Source organism: Capra hircus, chromosome 7 (assembly GCF_001704415.2).
Source record: "Capra hircus breed San Clemente chromosome 7, ASM170441v1, whole genome shotgun sequence".
Classification (NCBI taxonomy): Eukaryota; Metazoa; Chordata; class Mammalia; order Artiodactyla; family Bovidae; genus Capra; species Capra hircus.
Genome location: NC_030814.1, coordinates 96462787 through 96488888, shown reverse-complemented (window position 1 = coordinate 96488888; position 26102 = coordinate 96462787). Strand labels below are relative to the sequence as shown.

Sequence of the window (26102 nt, the reverse complement as noted above, 5' to 3'; positions counted from 1 at the left end):
CAGTGAAGGACAGAGAAGCCTGGCACGCTGCAGTCCATGGGGTCACAGAGTCGGACACGACTTAGCAACTGAACAAACAACAATAACAATTAGCCCGGACCATGTGGCATACGCCCCGCCCCTAACTCCACCCTCTAGGTCCGGTCAGACCCCACCCCAGAGCTTAACCTTGCCCCCAACCGGGGGAAAGAAACTAGAATTTCTCCTCCAAGGTCATAAAAGAGGAGTTAAGCTCCCCGCCACAGTCCGCAGCTCCTTTGGCCCTGAGAGCCAGTGCCTCGGCCACTTCCGCTGCTGGGGGCCCTGACACCGGAAGCGGAAGTGCACTGCGGCCGCGGACGGAGGTGGCTGTGCTGGACCGCGCGGCGCCTTGCGGTGGGAGTGTCTCCGGCCAGTCTGCAGGTGCGGCCCATCCCCTCGGGAATGCTCGGCGGGAGCGGGGAGGGGTCTCAGAGTCTAGAACGGACTAGCTGGCCAAGGGACTTCCTCCCCGCGGTCCGCCTGGGGCTGGGGCGGCTACCGCATAGCTTGGCTGTGCAGCTGAGCTTCCCCTCTCCCGTCTGTCGCGCTCAGGTACTCCTTGTTTGGGGAGACAGGACTGTCATCCACTTATTGCGCGGGAAATCACGAAGTATAGTCCAGGTCCCGCAGCGAAGGAGTGGTGCACCAGCTGGCTCCAGCATTCACTTGTCCTTCCGGATTTGTAGGCCTACTGTATCTCTTTTATGCAGGAGAATTTTTTTATTAATAAATCACGTTTTGTTGCATATTGCGTTTCAGATTATCCAGCTCTGCCCAAGGAAATTTAGGGCTGAGTCTACCTGTGCAAATTCGTTTGAGTGACTTGGCATGTGGATTTGAAAAATGGAATATACTTTCTATCGAAGGATGAATTAGATGATTTTTTTTTTTTTTTTTGCGACTGACAATTTGCAGTTCTTTAGCTTAGGACCTGTTAATTTTCCTTTCCCTTTGGTTTTCTTTCTCCTTCCTTCTTTCCTTTCTTTCCTTCAAAAGCGCTTTAAATTTGTGACTTTTACTTTGTAGCAGTTTTACTTACTGCAAAGGAAGCGAGTCTTAATAAAAGCAATTTTCACTTATGTCACAAATCTTACTAACATCAATGAAAAGTAAGGTTATTTAGTTCTTTTCAAGTTGGCTCCAGCCTGTAAATCAGCAGAAGGCTTCAAAACTTGCGATGCCAGGAAAAAGAACATAAGGTTTGTTAGTACTGTGAACTGAAGTTGAGTTGGCAGTAAATTGAATGTCTTTTTTAAATAATAGGTTAAGACTCACTTCTTTTTTTAAATTAATTTATTTTAAATGGAGGCTAATCACTTTACAATACTGCCCTACATTGACATGAATCAGCCACAGGTGTACACGTGTCCCCTGTCCCAAACCACCCCCCCCCCCACTTCCCTCCCCATTCCATCCCTCTGGGTTGTCCCAGTGCACCAGTTTTGAGTGCCCTGTTTCATGCATTGAACTTGGACTGGTCATCTGTTTCACATATGGTAATATATATGTTTCAATGCCATTCTCTCAAATCATCCCACCCTCGTCTTCTCCCACAAAGTCCTAAAGTCTGTTCTTTATGTCCATGTCTCTTTTGATGTCTTACACATAGGATCATCGTTACCATCTTTCTAAATTCCATATATATGTTTTAATATACTGTATTGGTGTTTTTCTTTCTGACTTACTTCACTCTGTATAATAGGCTCCAGTTTCATCCACCTCATTAGAACTGACTCAAGTGCGTTTTTTAAATGGATAATCCATTTTGTATATGTACCACAGCTTTCTTATCCATTCATCTGCTGATGGACATCTAGGTTGCTTCCATGTCCTGGCTATTGTAAACAGTGCTGCGATGAACATTGGAGTACACGTGTCTCTTTCAATTCTAGTTTCCTTGGTGTGTGTGCCCAGCAGTGGGGTTGCTGGGTTGTATGGCAGTTCTATTTTCAGTTTTTTAGAGAATCCACACTGTTCTCCATACTGGCTGTACTAGTTTGCATTCCCACCAACAGTGTAACAGGGTTCTGTTTTTCTCCACACCCTCTCCAGCATTTATTATTTGTAGACTTCTGTTTGTAGATGGCAGTCGTTCTGACCTGCATGAGATGGTACCTCATTGTGGTTTTGATTTGCATTTAAGACTCACTTCTAATAAGAAATGAGGAAGAAATTAATTCTGGAGGAAAATTAAATGTCAGATTTTGATTTAATGAGTGAGGTATTTCTTTTCAGAGAATTCATGTCCCACTGTGTCTTTTTAGAAAGAATCAATGTTTCTTAAAGATACCTGAAATTTGGTGGTGTGATTTTGTATCAGGCATTTAAAATTATTTTTATTTTTGTGGTGGTGGTGGTGGTGGTGGGTTTGTGTGTGTGTGTATGTAGGCACGTGCCTTTTTAATTTAGCTATACTGATTTATTCTTGAGTTGATTTTTTGGGCACATTTTCATTGGAGGGGGGCTGATGAACTGGACCCTGAACAGGGGAAACAATGTGACCCAAATAGATTTAGCACTTGCCCCTGCGGAGATTTTAAATTAACAATAAGGGTGATGTGTGTGGCGACTTAAAAATATTGCATAATGTGAAAAATTGCACAACTTGAGAGTTGTGTGTTGTTTTATTTGGGGGAAAATTGAGGACTGCAGCCCAGGAGATAGCACCTCAGATAGTTCTGAGAAACTGTTCCCAAGAGGTAGGGGAGGAAGGTCAATATATAAGATTTTGGTGAAGGGAGAGTTCAGTGCAACCAGGTACTTACTTTACAGAAAGTTTTCTGCTAGTCATGAGGCGCTGATGTCACCATGAAGGGAGTTAGTGCTTTACTAGATATGAGGAGATGAAAAGATTGGGTTCATAAAACCAGTTCCTAAAAATATCTATCTGAAGACCTGTCCCACCAGTTTTCCTGAGGCATATTACCTCATGTATTCTCCACCCTGAACTCTCTTCAGGGCATGTCAAAAGTCAGTGGCAGCCCCAGCAGCATCACAGGATACAGTCCCAGGAGAGGCAGATGGCTGATGCCCTTGACAAGTGCCAGTTGTAGTTGACACACCCGTAAGATGTTACACAAAATTCCATTTGAACTTTTTGGCCAAACCAATAGAAAACACAAATCAGGAGAACTTAAGAAAGTCAGGAAAAGTATCTTAAAATGGACAAACGTTTGAACCTGAAAGATGCGTTGTATATAGCTAGACAAAGAGGCTGTGGAATCAGAGTAGGGAGGAGATTTGAAAGAACCACAGAAGCATAATCTCTCAGGCAGTACTAAGCCTGGTGTGTTCCAGGAGCTGAGAAAAGATGGAGAAAGTTAAGACAGAAAGCCAAGTGTGGAGTGAAAGTGTTGAGTGGAGAGGAGGGAGGGCATGGAAGATGATGGTAAGCTTTGGACCTTGTTCTAAGGCCATTTGGAAGCCATTGAATCAGAGTTTTAAATACGGAGTAATATGATTTTGTTGATGATTTAAACAAAACACTAGCTTCTGGATTCAGCATGGAGTTTAGGATGGATAAGAATAAATGCAGAGTCCACATGTATAGAAGCTTTTGTAAGTTCAGAACTCAGATGATTTTGGAGCTGAAAAAGTTGGGGTTTGGTGATGATGGTGAAATTGGAAAAGCTGGCATGTTTAAGATGTGTAGGAGGTAGAATTAGAGTATTTGGTGTTTGATGTTTTCTCTCTACCACATGATATAGAGTAAGTGTATAAGTTAGTCGCTCAGTCGTGTCTGACTGTTTGTGACCCCATGGACTGGGGCCCGCCAGGCTCCTCTGTCCATGGAATTCTTCAGGCAAGAATACTGGAGTGGGTTGCCATTCCCTTCTCCAGGGGATCTTGCCAACTCAGGTTTTGAACCCGGGTCTCCCGCATTGCAGGCAGATTCTTTACCATCTGAACCACCAGGGAAGCCCATGATACAGAGTAGGGGTTGGCAAACTGTGACCTGTGGGCCAAAACTGCTCCAGTGCTAGTTTCTATTAATAAAGTTTCATTTGAACACGATAAAACACAATATTCTTGCCTGGAGAATTCCATGGACAGAGGAGCCTGGCAAGCTACAGTCCATGGGGTCACAAAGAATTGGACACGACTGAGTGACTCACTCATTCACTCACTGGAACACATATGTTTACATGCTCCCTATGGCTGTTTCTGTGCTACAGTCACAATTAAATAGTTGCCATACATGTGGCTCACAGACTTTTTTTCCTCAATTTCCTAATTTCATTATTTATTTATTATTTTTAACTGTGCTGGGTCTTTGTTGCTGCACAGACTTTCCTCTAGTTGTGGCAAGTAGGGGCTATTCTCTAGTTGTGGTGCACGGGCTTCTCATTGTGGTGGCTTCTCTTGTTGCGGAGCACAGGCTCTAGGCATGTGAGCTTCAGAGTTGTAGCACGTGGGCTTAGTAGTTGCAGTTCCCAGGCTCCAGAGCATAGGCTCAGTAGCTGTGGTGCACAGGCTTAGTTGCTGTGAGCCAAGTGGGATCTTCCCTGATCATGGATCGAACCCGTGTCTCCTGCATTGGCAGGTGTATTCTTTACCATGAGCCCCCAGGGAAGCCCACCATGTGAACTCTTAGTTGTGGCATGTAGGATATAGTTCCCTGTCCAGGGATCAAACCTGGGCCCCCTGCATTGGGAGTGCAGAGTCTTAGCCACTGGACCACCAGGGAAGTCCTGTGGCCCACAAATCCTAAGCTATTTACTATCTAGCCATCTATAGAAAAAGTTTGCCAACCTCTAATATGTAAAGTACGCATCAAGTGCTGTGCTGGTGGCAGGATTTGGAGTCCTGAAGAAACTGGTTGTTGTTGTTTAGTCACTAAGTTGTGACCGACTCTTTGTGACCCCGTGCACTGCAGCACCCCAGGCGTCCCTGTCCTTCACCATATCCCGGAGTTAGTTCAAACTCATGTCCATTGAGTCAGTGATGCCATGCATCATCTCATTCTCTGTCACCCCCTTCTCCTCCTGCCCTCAATCTTCCCCAGGATCAGGGTCTTTTCCAGTGACTCAGCTCTTCACATCAGGTGGCCAAAGTATTAGAGCATCAGCTTCAGTATCAGTCCTTCGAATGATTATTCAGAGTTGAATTTTTTTAGGATTGACTGGTTTGATCTCTCTGCTGTCCAAGGGATTCTCAAGAGTCTTCTACAACACCACAGCTCAAAAGCATCCATTCTTTGGCACTCAGCCTTCTTTATGGTCCCACTCTCACATCTGTACATGACTACTGGAAAAACTGTAGCTTTGACTGCACGGACCTTTGTCAGCAAAGTGATTTCTGTGCTTTTTAGGTCACTGTCTAGGTTTGTAACAGCTTTTCTTTCAAGGAGCAAGCGTCTTTTAATTTTAAGGACACAGTTCTGTACTTGGAGGATTTACGTTATTGTTGGAGAGAGAGGCAAACTCACCTAAACAAATACATATAAAAATCCCAACTTGATAAGGGTAGTGGAGGAAAAGAAGAAGGTGTTAGAGGTTTTTTTGTTAAAAAAAATTCTTTTGTTGTTGTTGATGTGGACTTTTTATAATCATTTAATCTGTTAAAATGATGTTTCTGTTTTGTTTTGGTTTCTTGGCCATGAGGCGTGTGGGATCTTAGCTGCCTGACCAGGGATAGAACTCGAACCCCCTGCATTGAAAGGCGAAGTCTTAATTACCAGACTGTCAGGGGAGTCCCTTGAGGTGTTTTAAGGGAGCTTCCCAGGTGGCTCAGTGGTAAAGAATCTGCCTGCTAATGCAGGAGACTCAAGTTCAAAGGAAATGGTAACGCACTCCAGTATTCTTGCTTGGGAAATCGCATGGACAAGAGCAGCCTGGTGGGCTACAGTCCATGGTGCTGCAAAGAGTCGGACACAACTTAGTGACCGCACAACAACAACAAAGAGGAGAGGTGGTCCTTTTATTACGTGAGAGGAGTCAGTAGAAATGGTCAGGGCCTGTGGTGTGAAAGATGATGAGGGGCCCAATATGTTGCGTATTGAAGTAAATTTCTGAGTAATTTGGCTGTTTGGCTTGGCGCCCTGCTCGTGGTCCACAGAAAGGGAATTAATCACCCGGGCCAAACCCCTGCTTGGTGTTCTGCTTCCTCTCGTTTCTCCTCTTACCTCCATGTTTCTTATTGCAGGAAGGACACACACTGAAACTTTATACCCTGGCGCTGGTATCATGGTGAGGGGGAAGATTGAGTCTGGATAGTTGTGGGGGTGGGATAATCTTGTACTGGGGGCCCTGTCTGCTCTCTCGTTAAGGGGAGGGAAGTGTGGAGCATCTTTAGCCCCATCCCCGGGATGTTTTAGCCTCTTTCAGTGCATGACCTGCAGTTCCAGAGGGAACTGGCTTGGATGGAGGGTTCCCAAAGCAATCCTGGGGTTTGGTACCTAATTCTGGAGTCTAATGGCAGTGAGGGGGCTCAGATTGAGCCGGCAGCCACAGAACTCCTCCATGGCCATCCCTGCCATCGCTTGTGAGACCTACCGAAAACACACATGGCTCTAAAAATTAAGGTTAATTAAAATCCAACAAAATTTAAACCTTAGCTTCTCAGTTACCAAACCACATTTCTCAAGTGCTCAGGAGCCACACGTGCTGGTGGCTGCCTTTTTTTGGAAAGTGCAGGCATAGAACATTCCATTCATGACAGAGAGCTTTACCAGTCAGTGCTGTTCTAGAGAATTCCGAGATTAAAAGGCCATCACGTTTCCCAGATGCAATGGAAGTCCGGTTTTAACAGGGATAAAACAATGACTCATCCTAGGGACTTCATGAAAATGAAAAGAGCAAGCTCAAACTTCTGATGCCTTGAATAAGGAGTTCAGGAAAACCTCAGTAAAGCTGAGAAGAACAGGCTCTGTCATCGCTGGATAGTGCAGCAGCAGAGAGCCAACGCTTATACTTTCAGATTTGTCCAAATGTTAAAAGAAAGTAATTATTTTTGGTTGGGTACGCCATATGAGCTCTGTCCCAGCAACTCTTCAGTTTTGCCCTAGTAGCACAGTGACAACCACAGAGATGAACAGATGGGCGTGGCCATGTGCCAATAAAACTTTATTTAGACAAACAGGAGGCAGGCCAGGTTTGCTGAGCCCAGCTTTGCAGAGAACACTGAATATTCTCGCACTGGGTCTGCCTTCCCCAAGGGATAAACCCTCATTCTGTAGAATGGTGGGGGTGGTCCTTGCTGAGCCACAATACATGCGCTGCCTTAGGAATCAGTCACCTTAGAGGATGTGGCGATGGAGCTGATCCAGGAGTGGACGTTGCTGGACGATGCTGGGAGGAACCTGTGCAGACACGTGCTGCAGGACAACTGCAGGACCCCGGCGGCCAGGGGTAAGGCTTTCGCTACTCTGGTTCTTCCTGTATGCAGAGGCTCTTTTTGTTTTTAAAAATTATTTATTATTTATGGCTGTGCTAGGTCTTTCTTTACTTGGGGCGAGGGGGACCTACTCTGGTTGTGGTGCGTGGGTTTCTCACTGCAGCGACTTCTCTTATTGTGGAGTACAAGCTCTGGGACGCGCAGGCTTCAGTAGTTGTGGCTCCCTGGCTCCAGAGCACTGGCTCAGTAGTTGTGGTGCATGGGGTTAGTGGCCCCACAGCATGAGCGGTCTTCCTGGACCGGACACTGAACCCACCACGTCCCCTGCATTGGTAGGCGGGGAAGCCCTGCAAATGCCCTTTAAGTGCCTGCCATATGGCCACAGTGATGCGATGTGGATTTCATAAGGTTCGTCATTCATGGGCTTTCACAGGATAACAGCTGCATGCACCGAGTGGACTTCATTCTCTCTATAGTTAGGGCTTCCCTGGAGCTCAGATGGTAAAAAATCTGCCTGCATTGCGGGAGACTCAGGGTCAGTCACTGGGTCAGGAAGATCCTCTGGAGGAGGGAATGGCTACCCACTCAAGTATTCTTGCCTGGAGAATTCCATGGACAGAGGAACTACAGAGGATACTAGCGGGCTACAGTTCATAGCGGTTGCAACGAGTTGGACATGACTGAGCGACTAATACTTTCTCCATGGGGTCAGGACCTGCATAGGTCTCCTTGAGTTTGGCCTTGGAACTTAGAGAACCTCAGTTCGGAAGGGCGGAGAGGAGAGTGTTTGTGGTTTGGGCCCTTGTAAAGGAACCTCATTGAATTCATTAAAAAAAAAAAATTGAATGTGATTGCTTAGGTCCCCGCCTACTTGCTTGGCTTCAGGAGCTAAGGCCCAGGTGGAGAGTGGGCAGGCTGGGGAAGCATTTATTTTCCTCTGCAAGCCCTTCCTCCCTTGGCCCATATGTCCTTCTCCAGCAGCAGGGACTCCACCATGCAAAGCCAGTCTCGTCTCCCAGGTGGAGCCAAGAGAAGAGCTGAAAGCAGCAGAGCACGGTGTTCTGTATGCCACGGGTGTGGGTAAGTTCCCCGGGGGCATAGGGTGTCGTGACCCACCCAGACTGGGGTTGAGGGGTGGGTGCTGCTGGGAAGTGTCAGTTTGAGAGTATTTGTAAGATTCTTTATTCTGAGGGGAAATAAGACTGTTTGGGGTGAGTTCCTCTAACTCTTCCTTTTTTCGCTTTCTAACTCTCCTCTAATTGTTGGTTTCAGATTCATGTTGATGTATGGCAAAAACCAGCACAACGTTGTAAAGCCGTTATCCTCCAATTAAAAATAAATAAAAGAGTTGAAAAAAAGATCTGTTTCAATTTCTATTTTTTAAGGTTTTTTTTTTTTTTAAGTGTATACTGTTTTTAAAATCGGAGGATAATTGCTTTAGTGTTGTGTTGGCTTCTGCTATTCCACAATGCAAATCAGCCACAAGTAGACACACATCCGCTCTCTCTTGAAGCTCCCTCCCACCCCCCCGACCCCATGCTACCACTCTAGGTTGTCAGAGCACTGGTTGAGCTCCGTGTGTTACACAGCAGCTTCCCACTTGCTATCTGTTTTGCATACGTGATGTATATGTTTCAGTGCTCCTCTCTCAATTCGTCCCACCCTCTCCTTCCCCCGCTGTGTACACAAGTCTGTTCTCTATGTCTGTGTCTCTATTCCTGCCCTGCAAATCAACTTGTCTTTTTTTTTTAAAATTGAGATATTCACACACTGTAAACTTCACCCTTTTAAAGTGTACAGTTCACAGGTTTTTAGTATATTCACAAAGTTGTGCAACCATCACCACTATCCAGCTCTGGAACACTTCCATCACCTCAAAAAGAAACCCTGTACTGATTAGCGGTCACTTCCCATCCCTCCTCCCGCAGCCCCCAGCAACTGCTAATCCACCTTCTGTCTCTGTGGATTTGCCTGTCCTGGACATTTCACACAGATGGACTCATACATCCGTATCTGTCTTTCACGCAGCATTGTGTTTTTTGAGGCTCCTTCATGTCATAGCATGAGAGGCTTCATTGCTTTTTAAGGCCAAATGGCAGTCCTCCTTGTGGAAGGACCACATTCTGTTGATCCATTCATCAGGTGGTGGAGGTTTGTTTTCACTTTTGGTGATTGTGAGTAGTGCTACTCTGAACATTTGTGAGCAAGAAGTTTTGTGGATGTGTTTTCGTTTCCCTTGAGTGTGAGAATTCCACTTAGGTGTGGAATTGCTGGGTCATTTTGTTAAACTTTCTGAAGAACTGCCAAATCGTTTTTAAAACTTTTTTTTTCTTTTTAATTTATTTTTTTATTGAAGGATAATTGCTTTACAGAATTTTGCTGTTTTCTGTCAAACCTCAACATGAATCAGCCGTAGGTATACGTATATCCCCTCCCTTTTGAACCTCCCTCCCGTCTCCCTCCCCAACCCATCGCTCCAGGTTGATGCAGAGCCCCTGTTTGAGTCTCCTGAGCCATACAGCAAATTCCTGTTGGCTATCTATTTTACAGGTGGTAGTGTAAGTTTCCATGTTACTCTTTCCATGCATCTCACCCTCTCCTCCCCTCTCCCCATCTCCATAAGTCTGTTCTCTATGTCTGTTTCTCCATTGCTGCCCTGTAAATAAATTCTTCAGTACTGTTTTTCTAGATTCTGTATATGTGCGTTAGAATACGATATTTCTCTTTCTCTTTCTGACCTACTTCACTCTGTATAATAGATTCTAGGTCCATCCACCTCATCAGAACTGACTCAAATGAGTTCCTTTTTATGGCTAATATTCCATTGTGTATATGTACCACAATTTCTTTATCCGTTCATCTGTCAATGGGCATCTAGGTTGCTTTATGTTCTAGCTATTGTAAATAGTGCTGCAACAAACAGTGGGATGCATGTGTCTTTTTCGATTTTGGTTTCCTCAGGGTATATGCCTAGGAGTGGGATTACTGTGTCATATGGTGGTTTTATTCTTAGTTTTTAAGGACTCTCCATATTGTCTTTCATAGTGTCTGTATCAATTTACATTCCCACCAACAGTGCAAGGGTGTTCCCTTTTCTCTACCCCCTCTCCAGCATTTATTGTTTGTAGACTTTTTGATGGCCATTCTGCCTGGTGTGAGGTGATATCTCATTGTGGTTTGGTTTGCATTTCTCTAATAATGAGCAGTGTTGAGCATCTTTTCATGTGTTTGTTAGCCATCTGTATGTCTTCTTCGGAGAAATGTCTGTTTAGGTCTTTTTCCCACTTTTTGATTGGATTGTTTGTTTTTCTGGCATTGAGTTGTATGAGCTGCTTATATATTTTGGAAATTAACTCTTTGTCAGTTCTTCCATTTGCTATTATTTTCCCCATTCTGAGGGTTGTCTTTTCACCTTGCTTATAGTTTCCTTTGCTGTGCAAAAGCTTTTACGTTTAATCAAGTCCCACTTGTTTACTCTTGTTTTTATTTCCGTTACTCTCGGAGGTGGGTCATAGAAGATCTTGCTTTATGTCAGAGAGTGTTCTGTCTATGTTTTCCTCTAAGAGTTTTATAATTTCTGGTCTTACTTAGGTCTTTAGTCCATTTTGAGTTTAATCTTTGTGTATAGTGTTAGGAAGTGTTCTAATTTCATTCTTTTACATGTAGCTGTCCAGTTTTCCGAGAACCATTTATTGAAGAGTCTGTCTTTTCCCCATTGTATATTCTTGCCTCCTTTGTCAAAAATAAGGTACCCATAAGTGGGTTTATTTCTGGGCTTTCCATCTTGTTCCATTGGTCTATATTTCTGTTTTTGTGCCAATACCATACTGTCTTGATGACTGTAGCTTTGTAGTATAATCTGAAGCCAGGAAGGTTGATTTCTCCAGCTCCATTCTTCTTTCTCAAGACTGCTTTGGCTGCTTGGGGTCTTTTGTGTTTCCATATGAATTGTGAAATTTTTTTGTTCTAGTTCTGTGAAAAAGGCCATTGGTAGTTTGATAGGGATCACATTGAATCTGTAGATTGCATGTGGTAGTCTAGTCATTTTTACAATATTGATTCTTCCTACCCAGGAACATAGACTATCTCTCCATCTGTTTATGTTGTCTTTGATTTCTTTCATTAGTGTCTTATAATTTTCTTTGTACAGTTCTTTTGTTTCCTTAGGTAAGTTTATTCCTAGATTTTAAATTCTTTTTGTTGCAATGGTGAATGAGATTGATTCCTTAATTTCTCTTTCTGATTTTTCATTGTTAGTATATAGAAATGCAAGTGATTTCTGTATATTGATTTTATATCTTCCAACTTTGCTAAATTCACTGACTAGCTCTAGTAATTTTCTGACACTATCTTTAGGGTTTTCCATGTACAGTATCATGTCATCTGCAAACAGTGAGAGCTTTACTTCTTCTTTTCTGATCTGGATTCCTCATTTCTTTTTCTTTTCTGATTGCTGTAGCTAGGACTTCCAGAACTGTGTTGAATAATAGTGATGAAAGTGGACACCCTTTTCTTGTTCCTGATCTTAGGGGGAATGCTTTCAGTTTTTCACCATTGAGAATAATGTTTGCTGTAGGCTTATCATATATGACCTTTACTATGTTGAGGTAAGTTCCTTCTATGCCCATTTTTTGAAGAGTTTTAATCATAAACTGGTGCTGAATTTTGTCAAAGGCTTTTTTTGCATCTATTGAGATGATAATATGGTTTTATCTTTCAATTTGTTAATATGGTATATCACATTGATTGATTTGTGTATATTGAAGAATCCTTGCATTCCTGGAATAAACCCAACTTGACCAGGGAAGTCACAAGTTTGTCTTTATGATGTGTTGCTGAATTCCGTTTGCTAAAATTTTGTTGAGGGTTTTTGCATCTATGTTCATCGGTGACATTGGCCTGTAGTTTTCTTTTTTTGTGTGTTGTTTTTGTCTGGTTTTGGTATCAGAGTGATGGTCGCCTCGTAGAATGAGTTTGGAAATGTTCCTTCCTCTGCAGTTTTTTGAAAGAGTTCTAGAAGGACAAGCATTATCTCATCTCTAAATGTTTGATAGAATTCTCCTGTGAAACCATCTGGTCATGGGCTTTTGTTTCTTGGGAGATTTTTGATCACAGCTTCAATTCAGTCAAACTGCTTTTGAGATTTGTTGTTCTTGTTCAGTCGCCAAGTCATGTCCAACTCTTTGTGACCCAATGGACTGTAGCACGCCAGGCTTCCCTGTCATTCACGATATTCCTGAGTTTGCCTAAGTCCATGTCTATTGTTTTGGTGATGCCATCCAACCTCTGATCCTTTGTTGCCCTCTTTTGAGATTAAGGACACTAATTTACCTTTCCCCCAGTGGTGGGTGAGGATTCTGATTTCTGCATGTCATACACACACTTTTTGTTTAGTTCTTTTTTTAAATTTGAAAATATTTATTTATTTATTTATTATGGTGGCAGGTCTTAGTTGCAGCACAAAGGGTCTTTACTTGCAGTGGCATATGGGATCTTAGTTCTCTGACCTGGGATTGAACCCAGGTCCCCTGCATTGGGATTGTGGAGCCTTAACCAATGGACCACCAGGGAAGTCACAAGTTTGTCTTTTTAAAAAAAATATCTTTTTCTTCTTCAAACTTTTTATTTTGTATTGGGGTATACCAGGTTCATCTTTATATTGAACATTTCTATATATACTTCTTGTTTGATTACATCTTGTTTCTCTGATAACACACTTTCTGGCAATATCAGTCTAAATCTCCATGGTGGGGACTTCCTTGGTAGTCCAGTGGTTAAGAATCCACGTTCCAGTGTATGGGACATGGGCTCCATACATGGTCAGGGAACTGAGATCCCACATAGCGAGGGGCAACTAAGCCCCAGTGCCACAACTGGAGAGCCCTTGAGCTGCAGAGCCCATGTGCCTGTGGACCACAACTAGAGAGGTGCACGCACGGCAGCGAAAGATCCTGCATGCTGCAGTGAAGATCCCACGGGCCACAGTGAAGACCCAGCACAGCCAAAAATAAATAAATATTAAAAAAGTCTCCATGAATTCTTTTACCAGGAAAAGCCTCTGGTTTCCACCTCATCCCGTCACTGCCCAGCTCTACGCACAGCCCTACTCTTTAGAATCTCCCTTTGCTCACTGCAGCAGTAAAGAATCCACCTGCCAATGCAGGAGACACAAGAGACTATCCCCAGGATCGGGAAGGTCCCCTGGAGGAGGAAATGGCAACCCCCTCCAGTATTCTTGCCTGAAGAATCCCATGGACAGGGAAGCTTGGCGGGCTACAGTCCATGGGGTCACAAAGAGTTGGACATGACTGAGCACACAGCTCAACACAAGCTTGCTCACTGATACCTTCTACCTTTCAGTATTGTCCCAAGTTTAGGGTCAATATTAAAAAAAAAAAAAGGTGTGTGTCAGTTTCATACCATGACTTCTTTCTGAAATAAGGTAGTTTTTTTTTTTTTTCCCCATTCATTTTAGACTGGGAATCTCAATTTACACCCAAAGAGCCTACTCCTCTGCAGGATATTTCAGAGGAAAACTCATCCTATGATTTCCAAATGGTAAGATTCATGGGGGACGATTCTTCATTCCCTGTCATAGGAGAAGGTGAGGAGTAGCTGAGTTGGATGTGCACACCAGGGCCAGGCAGACACTTGAGCCAAGGTGTTTCCTCCAGGACATGAAGTATCTGGAGGGAGCGCCCGTCTTGGGTGATTTAGGGTGGAGGGAATATTGGCTGGGTGTGTGAGAACTGCATAAAGGAGCTGGTTCAGAGTGTGGGCTGTGGGTCACGGGAGATGTGGATAACTGACTGTGGCCCTGTGATTGACAGATGCCAGGTAGGCAGATACAGAACCTAGGAAAACACAGAACAGTGTTCATATTCAGAACGAAGTGCTCCCAACTTTTCTGTAAAAGCCTTTTTAGGGACTCCCCTGGCAGTCTAGTGGTTAGGACTCTGCAGTTTTACTGCCAGGGTCTCAAGTTTAATCCCTGGTTGGTGAACAAAGATCTCACAAGCTGTGCAGTGCTGCCCGGAACAAAGCAAAAACCTTTCTAGTAAAATATCTCACAGTGCCTCTGAGGGTTGGTGGTCTACCCTCCAGCCACGGGTCCCCCAAAACCAGAAAAGGGTCAGGTGTGTGCGTCCAAGTCCTTGGTGCAATTGGTCCTCAGAGACCCTCGTTGGCTGGTGCCCACAGTGAAGTAGGGGAGTTGCCAGGTCTGAAACTGCCAGACCCACGTTGCCCAAATTCTTTTCTTAATTAATTAATTTGGCTGGGTCTTAGTTGCAACATGCGCTTCCCTGGTGGCTCAGACAGTAAAGAATCTGCCTGCAATGTGGGACTGACCTAGGTTCAATCCCTGGGTCGGGAAGATCCCCTTGGAGCAGAGAATGGCACCCTACTCCAGTATTCTTGCCTAGAGAATCATGGGTAGAGGAACCTGGCGAGTACAGTCCGTGGGGTCGCAAAGAGTCAGACATGACTGAGCAATTAACACTTTAGTTGTGACAAGTGGGATCTAGTTCCCTGACCAGGGATAGAATCCAGGCCTACTGCATTGGGAGTGCAGAGTCTTAGCCACTGGACCACCAGGGAAGTCCCACGGACCCCAAATTCTGATGGCACTACCCCCAAACTTTGGGTCTCTTACGGTGAGGATGGCCTCCATACCACCTCTTCCTGCTTAGCACCCTCCATTCCTTTTCCCAGGGGCCAGAGCTGGACCTGAAGATAGAGATCAAGTCTGAGATGGAAGAGGAGGTGATGCCTCCGGCTCCAGAGGACTGGTCAGCTCTCCAGCAGTCTTCTGAATATGCAGTAAGTCTGGGAGGTGGTCTGCTAGGAGGGCCCCAGCCCCTGCCAAGAAGGCCCACGGTTCAGGATATGTCTGTAAGTGGGGAGGCAGGAGGGAGGGAGGAATGGAAGACCAACTAGATTGGAAATGGGGAACATGCTGGAGGCCCAGGCTTAGCTCCTGGTGAGAACTACTGACCAGGCCTTGGTGTTTCTGCATTGAGTGTAATTATCCCCAGTGTGGTGTCAGGCCCAGGGCAGTCCTAGGGGAGGGGGTTGCACCCAGGGTCCAGGTCTTGCCTCTCTGGGTCCAGATTTCCTTCTTCAGTCCTTCCATCCTTTCCACGGCCGGAAACCTGCAGGAATGAGCAGGTCCTGTGACCCAAGGGCTGTGTGGAGAGTGTCCAGGGTGGTAACCATGCTCTGGGCTTGGGGCCTTGTGTTTTGGTTCTGAGGTGGAGAGAGTTACAGAGAAGGACACTTTAAGGTGTGCTTGGAGCCCTGCCCTGAGGAGAAGGGGCCTATTCTCCCCTGTCTCCCACCCATCACCGGCCCTGAGGGACCAGCCACATTAGCTTCCCATCCTCCACCAAGTCCTGCCATCTTTTCCTCCAAAATATAAACCTGCCTCTGCCTGCTCCTCCTGGCCCTAGTGCCAGCACCTTGCCCAGAGCCACTGTTAGTTCTCCTGGACCCAGCCTCCTGCTGGGCATGGAGGCCAGAGACATCCTGTAGTAAGCAAGTCAGGGGCTTTCCTGGTGGTCCAGTGGTTTAAGAATCCACCTGCCAATGCAGGGCACACGGGTTCGATCCGTGGTCCAGGAAGATTCCATGTGCCACGGGGCCACTAAGACCGTGCACCACAACTACTGAGCCCGAGCTCTAGAGCCTAAGAGCCACAGCTATTGAGCCTGTTTTCTGCAAAAAGAGAAGCCACTGTAGTGAGGATCCCCTCCCCACAACTAGAGAGTGCTGCACACCAGAACTAGAGAAAGCCCAGGCGCAGCAATGAAGACCCAGCACAGCCAAACGTAAATAGAAATTAAAAAAAAAAATACACAAGTTGGTTTAAACACCTTTCCTGAGGGAGTGGCCGTTGGTGTAGGAGGGTTCCCGTCCCTTCTCCCACAGCAGGGATTGTCCCCTTGGGAATAGTTTACTAACACCCTCTCATTTGCAGGGCTCCACCCATGCCTCCTGCCTCACTCCTCAGTCTACCGGCCATCCACTGCTCCTCTGTGCCCCAGGATATGCCCCCCTCCCAGAGGCTGCTTATATGAGCCCTTCCTTACCCAGGCCCCCTCTCTCTGTCCCGTCTTGGACTTGAAATTCCATGACACTGAGTAGCTTTGTGTTGAGGAGTTGTAAACCTGGACATGGTGAATGAGCCTTGTCCCTCCTCTTAGCATGTTTCCCAAAGCAGGGCCAGTCACACCAGTTCAGTCTGGGTGAGCAGGTGTGAGCGGATCCCACCCACGCTGTGACTCTATAATCTGTGCCTGTCACTCTGTCCAGGGGCTGAAGGTGGCTGTGCAGATGCAGAGGGTGGCCGCGCCGGCGCCTGCGCTGGGCCTCCCCAGACTGTGGAGGGCTGGGGGTGCTGGTGAGTGAGCGCCCGGTGGGATTACAGCCTGAGGGCCCTGCTGTGATGTGTTCTGTTGTGTCTGGGAACTTGGATCCAGCTTCCTTCCTTCTGACTGCAGTCGTTGTCTTAGGGAGAGAATATATAACGTCATCTTATGTTTTGTGGGCTCCTCAGGTGGTGCTCGTGGTAAAGAGCCTGCCTGCCAGTGCAGGAGACAAAAGAGATGTGGGTTTGATCCCTGGGTCGGGACGATCCCCTGGAGGAGGGCATGGCGACCCACTCCAGTATTCTTGCCTGGAGAATCCCATGGACAGAGGAGCCTGGCATGCCACAGGCTGTGGAGTCGCAAAAGTTGGACACAACTGAAGATGTAGCACATACAGTATTCCATCGTATATATGTACCATGTCTTCTTTGTCCATTTCTCTCTCAGTGGACATTTAGGTTGGTTCGGTATCCTGGCTGTTGTAAATAGTGCTGCAGTGAACACTGGAGTGCATGTATCTTTTTCAGTTATGATTTTCTGCATGTATATGTCCAGGAGAGGGACTGCTGAGTCATATGGTAGTTCTATTTTTAGTTTCTTAAGGCACCTCCATACTGTTCTCCATAGTGACTGTACCAATTTGCGTTCCCACCAACCGTGAAGGAGGGTCCCCTTTTCCCCACACCTTCTCCAGCATTTCTTGTTTGTAGATTTTTCGATGATGGCCATTCTGGCAGGGGCGAGGTGATACTTCACTGCAGTTTTGATCTGTCCGTCTCTAATGACTAGCGATGTTGAGCATCTTTTCAAGTGCTTTTTGGCCATCTGTGCTATAAAGTACTCATGGAGTACTTGGAGTACTCTTGGCTCTTAAAGTACCCTGGAAGCGCTCTAGACTGTCATCTTGTGGTGAGAAGGGCACTGGGAAGCAATTGCAGACAAACCCCTGACACCCTCCCACTGGGGGCTCGCAGTCTGACTGGGGAATGTGTATGGAGTAGGCGTGTCAGGGGTCCCTAAAGCCACACCCCAAACTCAGCTTACAGTTGTACTCATGGCTCTGATTTCGTCCAGAAAAGGAATGCAAAGCAAAACCAGCCAAGGGAAAAGGCTTTTGGGGTGATGCCTGGAGGAACCCAGGCACAAGCTTTCGGAGTCCTCTCCCAGTGGAGTCACACAGGACATGCTTCATTCCTTCAGCAGCAAGCTGTGACAACACGTGCACAGTGAAATTTACAGGGAGGTTCATTATAGACTCAGAGCCCAGGGTTTTCCCTGGTGGCTGGTCATGTAGGCACCATCTGCCCAGCACATACCTAAACTCCAGGCTTCTGGAAAGAAAGCAGCCATCCAACATGGACCGCATTGTTTGAACAGACAGTTTAAGCAGAGTGAGCCCCTCTTATCAGTTAGGGTCAAGGGAGCTGTCTCGAAATCCAAGTTCTGGGACTTCCCTGGCGATCAAGTGGTTGAGACCCCATGCTTCCAATGGAGGGGGCATGGGTTCAATCCCTGGTTGGGGAACTAAGATCCCACATGCTGTGTGGCCAGCTAAGGGCCAGCCTTGCCAGCTGGCCTTGCTAAGGAGAGCAGTCAGGAGGGCTATGTTAACTTTTGTCTGCACAGGAGGGAAGCATGGAACTATGTAAAATGTATTCAGGAGGTCAAGTTGAGATAGTTTGGTGGGTCATGTACACATTCATTTACCAGAAAATTGGGGGCACTTATGGGAGGGGGACTGGGGGCTTCCCTGGTGGCTCAACATTAAAGAACCCACCTGCCAATGCAGGAGAAGCATGCTGGCATCCCTATGGGACACCAGCAAGTGACGGGGCCAGAACTTGAACAGGAGTGGAGGAGGAGGCTGGGGGGTGGGTGCCGAAGCCCAGCAAAGTGGAAGTGTTTAGTTACTCATTCATGTCCGACTCTTTGTGACCCCAAGGAGTGTAGCCTGCCAGGCTCCTCTGTCCATGGGATTTTTCAGGCAAGAATACTAGAGTGGGTTGCCATTCTCTTCTCTAGGGAGATCTTCCTGACCCAGGTCTCCCGCATTGCAGGCATATTCTTTACCAACTGAGCCACCAAGGAAGCCCTCCGAAGCCTGGGGCGGTGGGTTTTAAGATAGAGGGATTGGATAACTGAACATTTCTACTAGATCCTCCCTGTAGATGGAGGTCACAGGGGACCCTAGTGAGGTGCTGGTTGTTGAATGGTAGTGTTTTGGAACTGAATACAAGGTGAGGGAATGAATACAGAGATTGCCCATGATGGGGAACAAAGAGATAAAACAGTAGCCAGAGGGAAAGGTGGAGTATTAGAGCTGTATTGTGAGCCCCCCTCCCACCAGACTATCTATATTGAAGTTCTAACCCTTGGTACCTGTGAACGTGACCTTGTTTGGAAATAGGGTCTTCGCAGATGACATCAGGTTAAGATGAGGTCATGACAGTGGACCCTAATCCCATATGAATTGTGCCATTTTAAGAAGGGGAAGATGCCTTGTGAAGACAGGGACACGTGGGGGCGAAGGTCATATGACAACAGAGGCAGCGATTTGAGGGACGCAGTTACAAGCCCAGGATTGACCTTCATCATCAGAAGCCAAAGTTTTTCCAGTAGTCATGTATGGATGTGAGAGTTGGACCATAAAGAAAGTTGAGTGCCAAAGAATTGATGCTTTTGAATTGTGCTGGAGGAGACTCTTGAGAGTCCCTTCAACTGCACGGAGATCAAACCAGTCAACCCTAAAGGAAATCAGTCTTGAATATTCATTGGAAGGACTGATGCTGAAGCTGATGCTCCAATACTTTGGCCACCTGATGTGAAGAGCTGACTCACTGGAAAAGACCCTGATGCTGGGAAAGATTGAGGGCAGGAGGAGAAGGGGATGACAGAGGATGAGATGGTTGGATGGCATCACCGACTCAATGGACATGAATCTGAGCAAACTCCGGGAGGTAGTGAAGGACAGGGGAACTTGGTGTGCTGCAGTCCATGGGGTTGCAAAGAGTCAGATACGACTTAAGGACTGAATCACAACAACAACCATAAGCCAAGAAAAGGCAAGGAATGACTCAGCTGGAGTTTCAGAGGGAGTGTGGCTCCGCTGATGGCTTGATCCTGGACTTCTGGCTGCCAGAACTCTGAGAGAATACAATTCTGTTGTTTTAAGCCACCCAATTGTGGTATTATTATTATTTTTTTAATAGCTGCCCTGGGAAACTAATAACATGGGATCAGGATTGGACATGGTTCAGATTTAATGACCGAGGGAAATGTCCCACTGAGAGAGGAAGTGGGGGTATAGAGAGATGGGATGGCGGGGCATCACTTCTCTTCTGTAACAGGCCAGAGTGAGGAGCCTGGTGTGGGGGAGGAATGTTATCAATCTGAAGACAGAAAAGGAAGGACACTTCCTTCTCAGGCAGGCTCCCAGGGAAGTGGTGGTTTCTCTGTGCTTGGCTTGTGGTAAGTCCTGGGTGGTACCAACCCTACAGAGTCAGGGCAGAGGAAGGGGCCCTGCAATCAGGGAGGAACAACTGACCCAGGGCTGAGTCAAGAGGGAGAAAGGAGCACTGTAGAAACCTCAGAGTCTGTTGGTGAATCAAGACTGTGGCTCCAGAGATTTGGAATGGAGGAAATGTGTGTGTGTTTCTTTTCTTTTTTTTTTAAAGCACTTGTTAATGTTAAAAATAAAAACGTTTTAGTTTTTATTGGGGTATAGACAGTTAATGATAGTTTCAGGTGAACAGTGAAGCTGAGTCATATATATATAGGACTCAGCTGTATGTATACATGTATCCATTCTCCTCCAAACTCCCCTCCCATCCGTGCTGCCACATAACATTGAACAGAGTTCCATGCGGAAGTACTTGATGCCATTTAATGAATTTCCCACCATGTGGCTTCAAGCTGGTGTGGTGCTGTTCAGTTGCTAAGTCGTGTCCAACCCCTCTTGCCCTCATGGACTGTAGCCTGCCAGGCTCCTCTGTCCCTGGGATTTCCCAGGCAAGAATACTGAAGTGGGTTGCCATTACCTTCTCTGCAAGCCCTTCCCACACCCTTAGTCTTCTTCTCAACTCTTCTGTAGAATTTGGCCTTCATGATGACAGGCTGCTTTGGGAGCTTTTTGTTCCCCAGATCTTTCTGATCACATCACATCAGTGATAGGGACAGCTTCAGTCTTGTTCTCAACAGCTCTTATCTGGATCTTCTCACTGACCAAGGTTAACTGTTTATCAAGTTTGACAGTTGGACAGAGGCTCTAGTTCCTCTTTAAGTGGTAATGCCTTGTACTGACTTTCCCAAAGTCTCCTGCATGATATTCGTTCAAGTTGATCCTGTGGTGAAACAGGCCAGCAGTGTTAGCTCAGCTTCCTGGGTGTTTCCCATGATGTGGCCGTGGCTCATGTGGCCCCTAAGTTTTCGTGTCTTCCTTAGTCTGGATGGCATACTGGCTGCTGAGACGAAAGAGCTGTGTGTGTTTTTGTATATTTCTGTGTGTTTGTGTGTGTGCTTGTGTATGTGTGGTGCATCTCTTGTGTATGTGTCTCTGCACGTAGTGTATGCATGTGTGTGTACTGGTGTGAGTGAGTGTGCCCACGTGCCCAAGTAGCTGTGGGTGTGTGCAAGCATATGTGCATGCACGTCTCAGTGTGCAGTATGTGTGTGTGTGTGTGTGTGTGTTTGTCCAAGGGAGTGTGTACACCTGTGGTCACTCACAGTCAAGGTGTGCAGCCTCAGCCCTGCTGCTGAGACCCTCATGGCTCTCCTATTCTCCTGCAGCTCTGTCCGCTCAGGGCCCTGCCTGGCTCCAGAAGCGGAGCACAGAAGAAGAAGCCATGACTCCTGGGGGACTGACCACCTGTCCACAGGTAAGCAAGAACTCCTTGCTCTTCTTCCTGCTTTGCCTCCTTGTCCCCTCCCCCTGTCTGGGAGCTTCTCAACCCCACAGGGCTGGTGTCCAGGCTTCCAGGCACTGGGCCTCTAGTGGTGGGTGAGCAGTGACCTCACTTGCTGGACCCTGGGGTTAGGGGCAAGGATTTCCAGGCTAGTAGTTGTTTTATTTTAAATCATTTATTTTCTTCTGGCTGCACTGGGTCATTGTAGCTGCGCTCAGGCTTTCTCTAGCTGCAGCGAGCAAGGGCCACTGTTCGTTGCAGTGCACGGGCTTCTCATTGCAGTGGCGTCTCTTCTTGTGGCGCATGGGCTCTGGGTGCAAGGGCTTCAGTAGTTGTGGCACTTGAGTTCAGTAGTTGTGGTACGTGGGCTTAGTCACCCTGTGGCATGTGGGATCTTCCTGGATCAGGAATCGAACCTGTGTCTCCTGCATTGGCAGGCAGATGCCACCGGGGAAGTCCTGGCTAGTTGTTAATAGCTAAGTCCTGTCATGAAGTTGAGGTCCTTGGCTGCCACACTTCGGGATGCTTTCATTTTTGGAGGGAAGAATAGATGGAGAAAAGTTCCAGTTCTGAGGCCTGAGCTGAGGGACCTTAGAACCATATCTGAACATCCTGTGCACAGGAGTCTCCCTTCCCCAGGCCTGCAAACTCCTCACTGTCCTCTCAAGTCCTGAGGGGGAGCTGGCCTCTGGCTGAGCCCCTGGATGTGCATTTTAGGAGCCAGTCACCTTCGCAGATGTGGCCGTGCTGTTCACACCGGAAGAATGGCTGTTTCTAGACTCTTCCCAGAAAAGCCTCTACAGAGATGTGATGCTGGAGAACTACAGGAACGTGGCCTCTGTGGGTAAGGCCAGCCTTGCTGCTTCATGCACACATTCTTGCAGCCACTGTGGGTTCCCAGAATTCAGAGGTGAAGAGACAGACAGGTCCTGCCCTCATGGTGCTTGTTATAGTCTTGTGGCTTCCTCATGGAAATGAAAGGCCTGTCTGCCCTTCCTGGGCTTCTTAAGTGCCTTCTTGAGCCAGGCCCTGGATTGCGGGCGTTAGAGAGTCCTACTGTTCTTCGGGATCCATTGAGGGAGCTTGTACTTTAGATTCTTTGTGAAGGAAGCCTACATCAGAATGTAGGCATGCCCTTTTTGCTGTTCCCATCTCCAATGACCCTGAAGACTTCAGAGTATCAGCCCCTGTTCCGTGGCAGGCACAGTCTGCTCACACCCTGAATCTTTTCCCATGAGCAGGTGATCAACTCTGCAAAACCAGGATGTCTTCCCGTTTGGAGCAAAGAGAAGAGCTGTGCGTCACCGAGAGAGGGATCTTCCCAGGAGCCCACTTAGGTGAGCACCAGGCAGGCGAGGGGAGCACCAGCTCTGGTCGCTAAGATGAGTGTGTTAGATTTAGAAGCACTTTCAGTATCCTTGATGGGGAAGGCTGTTGGGTTGAGCTTCCTCAGTAAATTTCACTTTCGTTCCTCTTTCCCTTGCCTTTTTACCTCTAATACTTTACTCTGGCTTCATAGAGCATAGACTAAATTATCCTACCTCCTTTTTACATTTAGCACTTTCATGTGTATATTTCATCCAGTTCCTCCCCACTCTGTTTTTAAATAATACTTTCTCTCAACATCAGGCTCAGTCTTCATGGAATCTTTTCTTAGAAAATTATCTACTATTTCCACTCCTTATTTCTGTGATTACTTAACTCTTCACATAGCCAAACACCTTAAAAATTTTTTTTGCTCCTTAATATGTTCCTTTTTTTAAAAAAAATTTTATTTTTTGGCTACATCATGTGGCATGTGAGATCTTAGTTCCCCAACCAGAGATCGAACCTTGACCCCCTGCATTGGAAGTGTGGTTTCTTAACCACTGGACCAGGGAAGTCCTGATATGTTCCTCTTATTCAGTTTCTTCACATATTTAGGATCAATATTAAAAAAAATCTACATGTAGCTAGCTTACTGGTCCTTTTGATCCCAGAGTTTCCTTCCCTGTGCACTTGATATTTCCTCCCCCTTAATTCATTCCAGGTCCTCACCTTCAATACCAAGACTCAATTCCTAATCAAGATATTTTGGCGGCAATTCCATCCATTGGCATGAAAAGGGTAAGACATAAAGGGATTATTCTTGGTCCTCTGCAGTAGGAAAAGCCTGGGATTGCTGTAGGCTAGAAACTCAAGAAGCTCAGAGAGAGATTCAAGGCAAGTGGCACTCACCTAGGAGAAAGCAGTTTGTTGGGAGAGAGTCTGTGAATGTCATGAATTGGGGGAAAAAAACTCTAAATGTAGATCAAGATGTATCTTCACAGAGTCCCCAAAGCTAGCCGTTTTTAAAACGTTTGTATGTTGTATTGGGGTATAGCTGATTAACAGTGCTGTGTTTCAGGTGAATGTTCAGTTTCAGGTGAACAGTGAAGGGACTCAGCCATACAGAGACATGTCTGCATTCTCTCCCACACTCCCTCCCATCCAGGCTGCCACATAACCCTGAGCAGAGTTTCCTGTGCTATACAGCAGGTCCTTGTTGTTATCCATTTTAGATATAGCAGTGTGTACATGTCCATCCCAACCCAAACTCCCTAATTGTCCCTTCATGTCCCCCCCACCCCCCTGCCAGCCAGCAGCCATAAGTTTGCACTGTTAAGTCTATGAGTCTGTTTCTGTTTTGCAAGTGAGGTCATTTATATCATTTCTTTTTAGATTCCTTGTATAAGGGACGTCATAGGATAGTTCTTCTCTGACTTACTTCACTCCATGTGACAATCTCTAGGTCCATCTGTGTTGCTGCAAATGGCATTATTTCATTCGTTTTAATGGCTGAATAGTAGACCATTACTTTATCTTCTTTATCCACCCCTCTATCGATGGACATTTAGGTTGCTTCCATGTCTTGGCTGTTGTAAACAGTGCAAAGTTTACCATTTTTGTAAATCTGACATAGATGTAGAACATTCAAGACTTAATTTAGCCTTTAACAATTAAAAAAAAAATCTTTTTCTAAGAAGTCCCATGAAGGTAATGAAAATGGTAGCTCTTTGTGGCAGAGTATCCTCTTGAAGGAACTCAGGGTAGCAATGGCAGAGATACACTAGGCCGTAAAAGTTTGAGCTATAGGACCACCTCTCTCCTACACACAGTTTGCTTGTGGGAGAATACCTGTGACTGAAGTAAAGCCTCTGTTCTTCCCATTTTCCTCAATTGACAGGAGCCACCTCAGGTCGGAGAAAACCTCTATAAATATGATGAGCTTGGGAAGCCCTTTGACAGCATCAAACCGCTTTTTCAGTACCCGGAATTTCCTACTGAGGGAAACCCATTTGAAGGTCGAGAGAGCCGAAAATCCTTCCTCCGGACCACCCGCCTCATCGTGCCTGAGAAAGTCCCGAGCGGGGATAAAACCTACACGTGCGACAAATGTGCAAGATCCTTCAGGTACAGCTCTGAGCTCATCCGTCACGAGAAGACGCACACGGCGGAGAAGTGCTTCGAGTGTCAGGAGTGCCGCCAGGCCTTCAAGTACTTCTCCAACTTGCGGCGCCACCTGAAGACCCACGGCGGCGAGAAGCCCTTCGAGTGCAGCCAGTGCGGGAAGACCTTCACGAGGAACTTCAACCTGATCCTGCACCAGAGGAACCACATGGGCGAGAAGCCCTACTCATGCAAGGACTGTGGGAAGGCTTTCACCCAGCCATCCTCCCTGCGGAGCCACATGAGGACCCACACCGGAGAGAAGCCCTTCGAATGCTGCCACTGTGGGAAGACCTTCCGGGAGCATTCGTCGCTGAAGACGCACGTGCGGACCCACACCAGAGAGAAGCCCTACCAGTGCAACCACTGCGGCAAGCCCTTCCGCACGAGCACCAACCTGAACGTGCACAAGAGGATCCACACTGGTGAGAAGCTGTACGAGTGCGCCACCTGCGGGCAGGTCCTGAGTCGGCTCTCCACCCTCAAGAGTCACATGCGGATCCACACCGGGGAGAAGCCCTACCCGTGCCCGGAGTGCGGGCGAGCCTTCGGGGAGCCCTCCTCCCTCAGGAAACACGCGAGGACCCACACCGGCAAGAAGCCCTACGTCTGCCCGCAGTGCGGGCGAGCCTTCGGCCAGTCCTCGCACCTCATCGTCCACGTGAGAACCCACACCACAGGGAGACCCTACGAATGCACTCAGTGTGACAAAGCCTTCCGACACAGCTCTTCACTCAGCGTGCACAAGAGGATTCACGCCAGGGGAGAAAACGTCAGGACTGGAGACCTGCCTTTACCTGTGTCTCTTCCCATGGAAGGGCCCCTTGCTGATTAACTTCCTGTCTCTACAGACTCAACATCAGGGGACATAATCATCTCTTACAGTACTCCTTTAGCGACATCCTATATGGTGGCTCAGTGGTGAAGAATCGCCTGCCAGTGTAGGAGAGGAGGGGTGTATCCCTGGGTTGGGAGGATCCCCTGGAGAAGGAAATGGCAACCCACTCCA

The 26102-nt window shown here is 46.8% G+C and overlaps 1 protein-coding gene, 1 non-coding gene and 1 pseudogene across 7 annotated transcripts; 1 reads left to right on the top strand and 2 right to left on the bottom strand.

Moving 5' to 3' along the window:
* On the top strand, positions 14-26102 carry ZNF333 (zinc finger protein 333). Of its 6 annotated transcripts, XM_018051168.1 has the most exons (12): positions 14-402; positions 6166-6209; positions 7247-7370; positions 8335-8436; positions 13832-13914; positions 15070-15177; positions 16669-16756; positions 21510-21598; positions 22343-22469; positions 22867-22962; positions 23655-23731; positions 24831-26102. In XM_018051168.1, the coding sequence occupies exons 2-12, from the start codon at positions 6207-6209 to the stop codon at positions 25926-25928; spliced, it is 1995 nt and encodes a 664-aa protein (XP_017906657.1). In that variant the 5' UTR covers positions 14-402; positions 6166-6206; the 3' UTR covers positions 25929-26102. The 6 variants fall into 6 exon arrangements, with proteins under 6 accessions (XP_017906657.1, XP_017906658.1, XP_017906660.1 ...); XM_018051169.1 differs by lacking the exon at positions 6166-6209; XM_018051167.1 differs by lacking the exon at positions 14-402 and having other exon boundaries at positions 5843-6209; positions 8338-8436.
* On the bottom strand, positions 4636-4708 carry TRNAG-CCC. Its single transcript has one exon. It is a non-coding gene; the product is annotated as a tRNA-Gly (tRNA).
* LOC102185454 lies at positions 20545-21502 on the bottom strand (annotated as a pseudogene).